Source organism: Charadrius vociferus, unplaced genomic scaffold (assembly GCF_000708025.1).
Source record: "Charadrius vociferus isolate BGI_N301 unplaced genomic scaffold, ASM70802v2 scaffold472, whole genome shotgun sequence".
NCBI lineage: Eukaryota > Metazoa > Chordata > Aves > Charadriiformes > Charadriidae > Charadrius > Charadrius vociferus.
In genome coordinates, this window is record NW_009647735.1 from 5,774,016 (window position 1) to 5,785,723 (window position 11,708).

Sequence of the window (11,708 nt, forward strand, 5' to 3'; positions counted from 1 at the left end):
CGAGATGCCTCTGAATTATACGGGCTCCAATCACATCTTTTTTTGCCATTTTAATTACAGTAACATTGCAGCATTAATCATGTAAGCCTCTGTTAAACAAGTAACAGCCATCCTCCATCATAATTAAAAAGAAAGGCCAAGCAAACAGGAGCTTTGGAGTTTACCATATTTCCTCTGAAAATTGTATTTTAACTTAAGAGTTTCACAAACGGTAGTTTTATTTGGCTCTAATTAGTGTTGTGAAGGAAACACCGAAAGGTTAATAAGAGACGGTTAGTTTGTAATGCAAGTTTCCCGGTGCCAGCCCCAGCAGTTCAGTCTGTTTTCAGAGTCATTAACGATGTAGATTGATTACAGGAGGAGATCAGGAAGTGCTGCCTTGCTGCGCTAGCAGAAGGTTTGGTTTTATTCATATACCTTCCCCACTGTTAAATATGATGGCCATTACCTTGACCACTTTGCTAGTCTTAACTGCTGTGAGACAGAAAGTGTTAACGGTTTCCTTAGAGGTTACTGGAAGAGGAAAACAAAAAAAAACCCCAAAAAAGTCCATGTGAGCCTTTTTTTGGCTTGTTTATAAGGGAAAAGGAAGCTGCAAGCTTGACTGGACTGTTTATTTATCTTAGAAATATTTGAAAATCCAAGTATTGTGCGGTGGGTTTGGAAAAGGATGCTTTGGGAGAGCCAGGGTTAGCGCCGCCCCGTCCTTTAGCTGAACCCCGACAAAGATCTTCCCTGCAAACCTTCCGCTTGGGCGGGCGTTTGGGCGCAGTTAACAGAACCGAGCACAAAGAGCAGCTGAAACACTCTAATCAGAAATATCACTTCTCCATATCTCCTATAAATTGCTCTCCAGTCACTCAGCAAAAATACAGACAAGCAATAACTAAATTTGACAAAATCTCATTAAAAAGTACAATAAACCACCAGAATCCCTCCAACTTTCTGGGTTGATCATTCATCCATTACAAACCTACACAACGGGGCACAGATCCAAGTTTGAATTTTCCTCTCAGAGTTGCCAAAACGTTCACATCTGGCGAGCGTTTTCTGTGCTTAGATGGAAAGGACTGGAGGATCTAAAGGTTATAACTCCTGTGACCCCGCACTGAGTAGCTTCAGTGATGGAGACACTGCAAGAATTATCTTTGATGGAAGGAACCTGAAAGCCAAAGAAAGAGTGCCAGGAACATGGGATATATGATAATGCTTCTTCTGCAAACAAAGGAGGTTACACATCTGTTTGTTATTTAGTTCTGCTGTTGCAGAAAGGGATCGGCGCTCATTTTTTGCTGTGGATGTGACTTCAGTGTCACCCCTGCCCCACCATCAGGTTCCAGCGAGGACTTCTCCAAGCTGTGCTCAACGCTATGGAGCTACGAACCCAAGGCAGAAGCAACACGAGGGATCCGTCCGGGTGTGGATTAAACCTCCCCAAGCGGCCGTTGCCCTGCTCTGCTGCGACGCGAGGGCGAAGGAACCTGAGCCCATCGGTGGGGCAGCCCGACCCAACTCCGCCTGTCCCGATCACCCACTGACGGTGGACCTAAGCACCGCATAGCTGGCAACGATAAGGGTCAACCTGAAGAGAGGCTTGCCAGTCTGAGCGTTTGACAGCTTTTCTTCCAGTTACACCCACTGGTCCGAGAAAAGATGTGGCGTCCCCCTGCGAGCCCGGCTGGGCCACGCCGGCAGGAGCGGGCGCTTGGGGAGGATGGAGAGATGCACAAAAGCATCAGTAGCCACCACACAGCCATCCACGAGCTGACTTAGATGCTCAATACATAATCACCTGAAAGTGTAGGAATCGTAAGACAATCGGCTCCTCTTCCCAAAGCCCTGCTTTACCCACTCATCACGAAAATCCTTCTCTGGGGCTTCCAAGCTGACTGGTCCCTCCAGGCTGGCCACTGCAGGAGCACCGCTGAGCTCCCCGAGGCTGCTTTGCCGAGAGATCCAGGCAATAATACAGAAATCAGAAGAGCTGTAATAATTGACATTGCCCTGTAAAGAAAGCTTACAGCGTTTATCCATCTTAAGGGATGTGCTGTCACTCACACATGAATGTTATACTTTACGTCTTGTGCTGCATATATGAATACAAGAAAGTAGGTATTTTTATTAATTTGCAGAAACTTCCAGAGAAATGCAGCTGTATCTCCAGCCTCCAAAGCCCTCGAATATGTCACCTAGGTCTTCACGTACATGCAGCTCTACAGAAAGGCTTTTCTGCAGAGTAAAAGGGAGTTGCAGGTGGAACGACTGCTGGAAATCAGCTTAAAAAATCAACAGTTTCTAATACCTGTGTTTGCCTCCAGTTAATACCATTAGTCATGTTCTCAATTCACGACTGAAATGCGCCCAGATACTATGGAGATGAGCATAAGAACCAATTGGAATATTCTAGATAAAACCTGATCCCCTAAATGACTGTGCATCTGAATAATTTGGGATGCAACCGGCAAGAAAAGTTGTGGTGAATATGATGCGCCCGGCTCTCCTTTACATTCAAGCCTATTTCTATACTGTGTGATGGTATAAAGAAGACTTAACGTAAGCATTTAAATATAACCCATTTCTATTCAAAAGAACCCTTCGTCTTGCTGGAGTTTATGAGACTCAGACACAATTAAACCACCTATGCGAGCAAAGTTACTCAAATGTGGAAATGTATGCAGGATCAGGTCTTTCCAGATGACATTTCACGCCAACCTTTACTGCTGATCTGGCACCAGAAAAATGGAAGTGATGCTTTTAGAAGCAATTCTCTGTAGAGACACATTACTGACATTGCTTAAAAACCCTCTCACTTTGATTTTAAAGCTTTTTCACTATTTTATGGCTGTGGTGACTATTTCTAACACTGGCTTTTTTTTTTTATGATTAGTGTGTGTTTATTATTTTCGTATTTTCTTTTGGGTTCTATCTTTAGCTTAAGCAGCGAATCACCGCTTCATTGGGCCAATGATTTTCCTCCTACAACTGATGGTAAAAATACTGGCCGGCACTGGGAATTAAGACAAGTTTGAAATCTGTTGCTTCTAACATTAAAAACACATTATTTGAAATAATTCCTTTCTGATTTCTACGCTGGCAAGAGCTCCTATGACTTACAGAGTACACGTGTGGCTCTGGCTCAAGGCAAGGTGAAAAAGGTAACAGAAAACATTTAAGCAGATCTATGTGCCCGTATACATCCACACAAAGAAAACAAGCCAAACCTGCACAAATGCTACATTTGGAAGAGGGCAAAGGGATTTAAAAAAAAAAAAAAAAAAAAAGTCCCAGTATGAGCAAAACCAAGGGAGGAATAACTACCTGAATCACAAAATGGAGTATCTAGCCTCAAAGATGCTAATTCAGGTCTTGAGGGATCTAATCAACCTCTTTGTTGAAGTAAAGATAAAACTTTTTGACAGCAAATGCTTTCTGATAAAATGGAATTTTCAATTACCCTACGAAACATCTGGTCCGCGCTGCCATTTCCCGGGAAAAGCACCGCCATGCTCGGCAGTGTTGGAAAACAATTCACGCTGAGATTTCCCCCCGCTGCTGGGAGGAACAGGCGTCAGGAGCTTCAAACCCAACGGCAAAGCTCCTGCAGCCGCCGACATCACCTACCGAGGGAGTGTCCATGGAGGCGATGCCAGTGGTGGGTCTCCTGCCCAGCACCACCGCGCACTTCACCCCCTTCCTGGAAATCAGAGTTTCCTCCAGTGCTGGACTTTGAGTCAAGGTTCCACCAGGACACGGAGAAAATCCACCCCACATTGCGGTGAAATGGGCCAAGATACGACGGGGCACCCCAGGATTTACCCCCATCCTCCAACAGACTTCTCCAGCCAACCCAAAACGTCGCTGAGATCCAACAGCCGCTTCAAAACCCTCCCTTTCTCAAACAAATCTGTTTGGAAGTTCAGCTGAGGACGCCGTTATGATAGGAGCGCACATAAACTTCTAGCAGCGCTTAACACCTCCACAAATAAACAAACAATTAAACGGCAGCGAGGCAATCACGAAAGGTGGAGCGGTGCCGGTGCCCGCCTTCCTCAGCGTCCCATTTGGTATCAATTAGCAGGGGAAGGAAAACAATTCTGGGCGATAATGAACTCCAAATTGGGTACATATTAGAGCAATTAAAGCCATCTTTTCAACTGATGAATTTATAATCAATAATTAAGATCCTGAGGTAAAGAGGGACTGGGCAGAAGTCCTATTCCCAAAATAAGCGACGTGGCTGAGCTCCAGGCAGTATTTCTGATGACCTGCTGCTGCCCACTAAAGCTCAACACCCCCCATGCTATGGTTTGCCATTTTTTTCTGGAAATCTAGGTCATTTCCAAAGGAAGAGCAAGAGCTCCTGCCAGCGGGGCCCGCAGCTGATGTCACTCCCACCCAAGAGGAGTGAAGGGGTAGAGGGCCCGGAGACCACCTGAGCATCTGCAGAGGGTCCCTGGGGATGGCCACGTACTCACTCCCAGTGCTGGGCTCACGCACTGGTTTAAGAACACTAAAGGAACTTGGACTCATCCATGCCTACGCCGTGCCTACCTCTTTCTGCAGGAAATCCAGCATCCCACCAGGTGAAGGCTGGACAGACAGGTCCACGCTGACCCCCCAGTGCCACCACGGAGGGGTTGTCCTCTACCAACGAGCTGCAAGGATTTCTGTCAACCAGAGTCTTGCCTTGGCAGGTCCAGGATTACCCACTGAGAAGATACAGACTGCCCCGGTATCTGGATGAAGTCTGAGAGCTGGCCACTGACAAAGGACTCGTGGTGTGCCAAGCCAAGGTCCAAGCCCAGCAGAGCCTGGCCATGGGGGCACTTCACCGGGCTCCCGGGCAGGATCATTAACATCAACGAGCAAACGCCAGCGACTGTCCAGACACATCTCTCTGGGATTACGTGAGAAGCGGATCGGGCAGGGACGGCGAGCAAAGGCAAACCGTGGGGACGCGAGCTGCCAGGCTGACCTTCAGCCACGGACTGCGTGCTGGGGGCGGTGGTCAGCCCATTGCCCCCGCGCATCCTGGGCAATGAACTTGCTGTGTTTTCTTCCTTCCCTGCCACTCTCACCCGAAATCGGGTAAAAAATTACCATGCCAAAACCATCACTTTAATCACGCGGGAACCGCTGTTATCACCATCATCTCAGCATCTTGATTTTCCTGATTATTTTCTGCAGTCCCCGCTCAACAAATCAGCTCAGAAAATAGTCTCTTTAACCTTTTTTTTTTTTTTTTCCCAGCTTCTGTGACAGTCACTGCTAACCTCCCCGCCTGCGTTGCTCCTCTCGTTGCTCCGCGACCACCCCGCCACCCTCGCAGGCGACCACCCTCTCCCTCCCCCTCCGCGGCGGGCAGCGTGGGTCCCGCAGGACCGGAGAGCTGCCCCCCGGCACACCCGCCTGCCCCCCGGTCCGGTGGGATGGTGACGCAGCGCCTGCATGCCATCTTCCTCCCCAAAATAACCCAGAGCCAAGGGCACCAAGCCCCTGGCCACGGCGGGACTGGGAGCCAAACACACAGGTTGCCTTTGGAAGTCACCTTCTGGAAATACTCTTGATTTTTGGGGGGTATTTTACATGCAAGAAGGCGTTCTTGTTACAATGGATCGGACCTTATTTGTTTCCACGTGACTCCTCCGACGAGCTCTGCCTCCAACTCATACTCTTTAACTTATTTGCATTGTTATCTGGTGCACAACAGAGCCGGCACGCAGACTTATCAGAAATGTAATCTCTGTAAAACCCTATCCGCAGTCCATTGAGATTGTTGGGGTTTTTTTTTCCTGAAGAAATGTGACAAAAAATTAACAGCTGTTGCTCAGACCATTCAACGGGACGGGAATCAATTATGAACATTTTTGCTCCTACAGTCATCCCTTACTGCAAATGCATCTTAGGAAACCCTCTCCTGATCGAAATGAAAAAGCATTTCTTTGTAATAGAAGAATAATAAATGATAGCTATCAGCCTGCATTCTCTGACACGGCACCGGTCCGCGGAGAATTAAACTGCCACTGTACAGTTATATAAATGTTTAATTTTTTTCATCTTTGGCCACAGTAGGGTTGTCTGGAAATACATTATCGCTGCGGATGCCATCCCTCTCCAATTAGCGTGGCTGGCAGCGTGGAATGGGTAGGTGACCTCCGCGTTCCCCTCCTCGCGGAGTCTTACAGGGTTAACTATGGCTATTTAACAGACTCTATCGAGAATTAATACAGCGATCGGCTTCTCTCCAGAAAAAAAAAACAAAACCAACACATTCGGCGGCGCAGATAGCAAGAACTCTCTCTCCCCCGTTTGACTCTTTTATGACAGCAAAACAAAGGCTTTTAATGATGTTTACCATGAATTGAATTAAACAGCTGAAGACCAGTTCATAATCACAGCATTTTGTTTTCATATCCTTAAGTCTTTTAGCAGTGGGGCTTCCAGTGGAGCCTCAGCTACAGCTTATCTCAAGATATAGCCAAGCGCCCCGAGGCTCCCCTGCGCCCGAGCACCAAACCGCACTCAGCCTTCTTAATTGAAAAAGACAGGATGTTTGCATAGGATGTTTGCATCAGTCAGACATTAAAAGCGACATTCATGCCCGAGTACAAACGACGGCTTGGGCTCAGCTGAGCTCCTCTGACTTCTTTCCTCTAGCTAATACTGGTCTGGTTTCGGAGCAGGACTTCATCCCTGCACGCGGGGACGGGCGAGAGCTGAAACTGCGCTGCCTACTGCGGGGAAAAGATACAAACCCTCGCCCACCGGCCGGAGCTAATCCCTTGTGGGATGCCGGACTAATTGCCTACACGCTCCGCTGACCTTTTGGAGAAGTTGCCCACGACGGCGCCTGCGCACGAGCTCCGGAGACGGTGAGCGGAGCGCGGGGGAAAGGCGCACCGGCCACGCTGCGGAGAGGAGCGCCGGCAGGGACCAGCCCCGCTAATTCCGGCCCTAATCCCAACTCCGCTGTCAGGCGGATGCCTTGGGTTTCCCGCCTGTGAAATCGGAGGATAATCCTAACTGCTCGCTTACCTGACAGGCGCGGAGTGAAGATTAATTTCTACCTGCCCAGCACTCTGACGAAGTACAGCGTTATCCCCAGCATCGCTAAGCATCCTTACTGTGCACCCCGCCGGAGCCACCGGATGGGGCATGTGGAGACCGGGGGGGTGGTGGGCAGCCCCCCAGGACGCACGGCGGTGGCTCACCTTGCTCGGGGCCCTGGGACCCCATGGAGGGGACGCTGGTGTTCAGCACGTCGTTGACGGCCGTGTCGCAGTAGAGGCCCCGCTGCACGTCGTGCTCGCTGTCCGTCTGGTCGCTCTCCTCGTGCCCGCTGTCCTTCAGACTGTTCCCCTCCAAGTCCTTGAACGTGGAGCTGCTGGGGGAGACACAGCCGTGACTTACTGGGTTGGGACGAGGTGGTCCCCCGCGGCGAGACCTGGCAACCCGCAGGGACGGGGAGGTCCCCCGGCACCCCCAGTGCCCAGCGGCAGGGCCGGCACTGCTCCCCCAGCACGGAGAGCTGGGGAAGGGGGGTCGGGAGGGCACCCCCTGCTCGGCACCTCTGCGCCCCGAAACACAGCATCCAGCCCGCGCCGCCTCGCAGGCCGGGGATAGTGGGGAAGCAGAGAGTGAAGCAGGACTGGAGAATAAAACTGGAGAATAAAATATATACGTTAAACGAGCTGTTTCTATAACTAGGCCCCCTCAAGTCATATTATCTCATATTGAAGTTAGACGGGATCCAAACCCTGATTTTTTTAGGTTATAGGCCAAATCCTAATCACTTCAAGTTTGAAACCAAAAGTCTCCCTCAAAACGGGCATTTCCTTTCACTACGACGGTGCTGTTCTTACTGTTACAAACGACCCGGCAATTCTGGGCTCTGATTCACACAGCTGTAAGGAGATCTGATCCGCCGTGGAGCTCCCTGACACCCCTGCCACTGCTGGGGGGTCCTGAGGGCTGCGTGGCTCCATCACTCCGAGGGACCCAGCTCCGGAGAGCCTCGCGGGCTGCACGCACCCAAGAGTTGCGTTTCTGGCTGCGCTGGGGATCCTGCCGCTGCCCTGAGAGGGGCGATGCCCCACGCCGCCCGGCTGCGGGGAGACGCGGCGACGCCTGGAGATGCGCCTGCCCCGGGTGGCACGGCCATCGGGGCGTCCCCGGGGCCACCCACCCCGCGCCTCCTTCCGCACCCAGCCCGGGCACGGGAAATGGGCACCCATCACGGGGGGGATCCACCTCCGCCCTGCGGCCCCAAACTTTTCCGCTGGCTGATTAAGTGTGGAACGCCGGCGGAGGAAGCGGCCTGTGCTTTACAGCCCCAAAGAGCCGGAGAATTTCATTACTTTGAAAAGGCCTTTTGCGTCTCCACGGAAACCAAGCAGACCACCTACCATCTGATGCTCTGCAAAAGCACGCGAGGGGGGAGCTCTGAAATACATATAAATTGGTAAACCTTCAAACATTACCTTTTAAATAAAGATGTCCCCGTTGAAGCCACTGACTTTGATTCCAGGCGACATCAAAGAATTTTAAGTTAAGAAAGCACTACAAATCTACAATTCATTTGTGTGTGCATAGATGAGCGAGAGAGGCAGGCAGACAACACAGGAAAAGTACAAATAGATTAATTAAAGTGCTGGATTTGAGGAGATTCGCTCACCAAAGATAGAAGAGCTACAACATCTTCATAAAGGCAACGGATGAAAATGATGCCACAGTGTGTTACAGAAAATATATTTTATTTTTTTTTGTTCTTAGATGTCTGCACAACGTTCCCGGCACCCCTTGTACTTAAGATACAAGACAAAGGTAGAAAGCGAGGGGGAACGCTGTCCTACACGCAGCCGCTGCTCATAATAACGCAGGCAACCCGTGTTACAGCGCATTTATCTTCCCCGCAGTGAACCAGACCGTAATGCAGCAGCCACACGACGTGTTTCCGCGGCTGACACTTCTCTAAAGGATGGGCAGGTCTCGGGGAACCGGCGGCAGCAGCATTTCCCAAACAATACAGCCTGGGAGCGAGCCCTGCTGCGGCAGGCGGGAGCGCTGCTTGCCTTTATCTTAGGTGTGAACGAGGAAAGATTAATAGATTTGGGGGTGTTTTGGTGTTTTTTTTTTTTTTTCAGGATGCCTGCAGACTCTCAGGCGAGGAGCGGCGCGGCGCAGGCAAGCCATCTCTCTTGCAGTCGCATTAGCATCGTTAAACATCACGAGCCGCACAGGCAAATATACCTGCCCTGCGCTAGCTGAACCCGAGCTGCTTAAACAATGCGCTCGCCGCTCCCTTACTCCTTATATTTTTAAGATGTAAACAAATGGGATCTCAGCCAGGCAGATAATTGGATTTTTTTTTACTGCTCAGATCGGATCTCAACGGTTCAGGGCCGGCTCCTGCTCTCCGTTACACCTCCGCTGCTGCGATGGCTCCCGCAGTACGGCCCCACCGGGCACGGGGACGGGCACAGCTCACCCCACCGCACACCTCGGCCGGTCCCTGGCGAGGAGAGGGGAGGTGGGCAAAGAGCTGCCGGCCACCTCCTGCGCCCGCATCCTGCGCAGGGAGACTGCGGCCCTGAGGAGTATTGATCGCGCTGTGCCGGTGCCTTTCTCCGCCTCGGAACCAGCCGGGGAGGCAGCGGCAAGTCCGGCCACCCGCCCCCCAGGGGGATGCTCGCCCCTCGTTTAACACAATCCAGTGGGGTTCAAGCGGATAACCCCGGCGTTAACCTCCCCGAGACATTTCCTCGCCACTGCTAAGCTCTGAGGATACCACTACTTTATCCAAACGGTTAAATTCTCCCAAGGGTAATTGCCAGCTTGCAACTAAACTGATGATTTCCTTTTTACCCATGGAAGGAAAAAGCTTAGCAAAGTGCTGGTTTGCCTCGATATTCAACCTAAAACAGTGAGTGTGTATCCAACCCAATTACCTGCCCGCAAACGAGATTTTTTTTGTTTTGTTTTCTTTCTTTTCCCCCGCCTCGCATGGCAGGGAGATCTCACCATCGAAATCTATCATTTTATTCCTGTGCGTTCAAACAGAATAAACTCTATAAATTTGAAAGTTGTCAGGGTAACAGCACTCCACCCAACTCACTGCAACTTCCCGGTGCGAAGGAGCCAAAGAGAAGAAAAAAAGACTTGCCTTTATTGCAAACCAAGAGCAATGGGACTTAATAGGAAGTAAATACCGTTTTTAAAATCAAATGATTACTCTTGAAACGTTTTGCATATTAAAAAAAGCAAGCGGTATATAACGCAGTAAGGCAGAACATTAAATAATCAGGATTTGGCTGGGCAAACCCAAGCGAGCCTACGTACCTTTTTATTAAATGAGCTCTGCTGTTCACATAGTTGGAATCGAAGGAGTAGTTTTCAGTCTGGAAGGAGGAAAAGAAAAAAGGAGATGGTTACAAGTCTGATTTCCCCACGCCTGGGAACAGCAGGGTTTGCGGGGCCAGGACAAGAGCCCCGCGGGAGGGAAGGAGCATCCCGGCACGGGACAGACCCCAACGAGCGGGACGGAGCCCGGTGGGGAAAACTCTGGTCCCTGTTGGTCTTTCCATCGGCTTTCACAAAAAAAAAAAAAAAAAAGGCTGGCTGGTGACCACAGAACAATTTGCAGAGAAGAAACAATGTGACTACACTCTGTTACAAAACTAATTGCTTTTAATTCCCTGATGGACTCAGTTCTCTGTGTGTCAATTTGACTGAAAGTTCAAAAGGTATTTTTCTTATTAGTGTATAATTAACATGTTAAAATATTTATTGCATAGATATGTAAATGCCAGCAAGGTAATCCCCTGCCGGAGAATTTAATGCGGGCACTTTTCTTTGTTTTACATCATTTCATTTGCAGAGACAGTGGGCTCTGTTATTAATAAAAAAGCAAACAATGGGTGACATGCTTAAAAGTTGGAGGGGAGTGAAAGCAGGGGAGAAAAGTCAATGGATTTGTCATTTGCGAGCAAAACCCACTAACTCGCTCGGCACTTGAAACACCGTCTTTTAACCGCAGATTACAAAGCCCCAGATTGCTGGTGCTGGCAGCAGGTAAGGAACGAAAAAAGCAACCAGAAGGCGGGGAAGAGAGCGGGGTGTTACCAGCCAGGAGGCCATGCGGGGAGCCGTGGGGTGGGATGTAGTGGGATGCAGTGGGAGAGGCATGGTGGGACACGGTGGGTGCTGCATGGTGGGATGCGGCAGGAGAGGCACAGTGGGACATGGTCGGAGCTGCGTGGTGGGATGTGGTCAAAGCTGCATGGTGGGACTTGGTGGGAGCTGCATGGTGGGATGCAGTGGGAGCTACACGGTGAGTCACAGCGGAGGCCATGTGGAGGGACATGGTGGGATCCGCATGGCCTGGCCAGGATCCTTCCCGGGCTTCAGGCACCCAGGAGGATGCAGGTCTCTTTGTATGAGTCAGGCACCCCAGTCCATCCCTCCGTCCACCCAAAGTCCCCCCAGATCCACAGGGATCCCACCGGGGCTCCCACCAGCATCACCCCTGGCCCTGGGGATGCTCCTGTGTCCCCCAGGCACCTTGGGCAGCAGAAGGGGCAGACTCTGCTCTGTCCCCCTCCCTCTGGGCTGGCAGCCGTGTCCCCCCAGGACAGGAGTGGGGACAGCCCCCTGCCCCAGCAGCCCCCTTCTGCCTCCCCTCTGCCGCGGCTCCCCCTCATTCCCGCCCC

General features: G+C 50.7%; 1 protein-coding gene across 1 annotated transcript in view; it reads right to left on the bottom strand.

The window, feature by feature from the left end:
- Positions 1-11,708, bottom strand: part of PCDH19 (protocadherin 19) — a gene marked incomplete at its 5' end in the record, with an annotated part of 57,675 nt that overhangs the window by 17,067 nt on the left and 28,900 nt on the right. The window contains 2 exons of the mRNA XM_009881779.1: positions 7,212-7,381; positions 10,339-10,397. Of these exons, the coding sequence (XP_009880081.1) occupies positions 7,212-7,381; positions 10,339-10,397 (229 nt within the window). The remainder of the gene's footprint in view (positions 1-7,211; positions 7,382-10,338; positions 10,398-11,708) is intronic.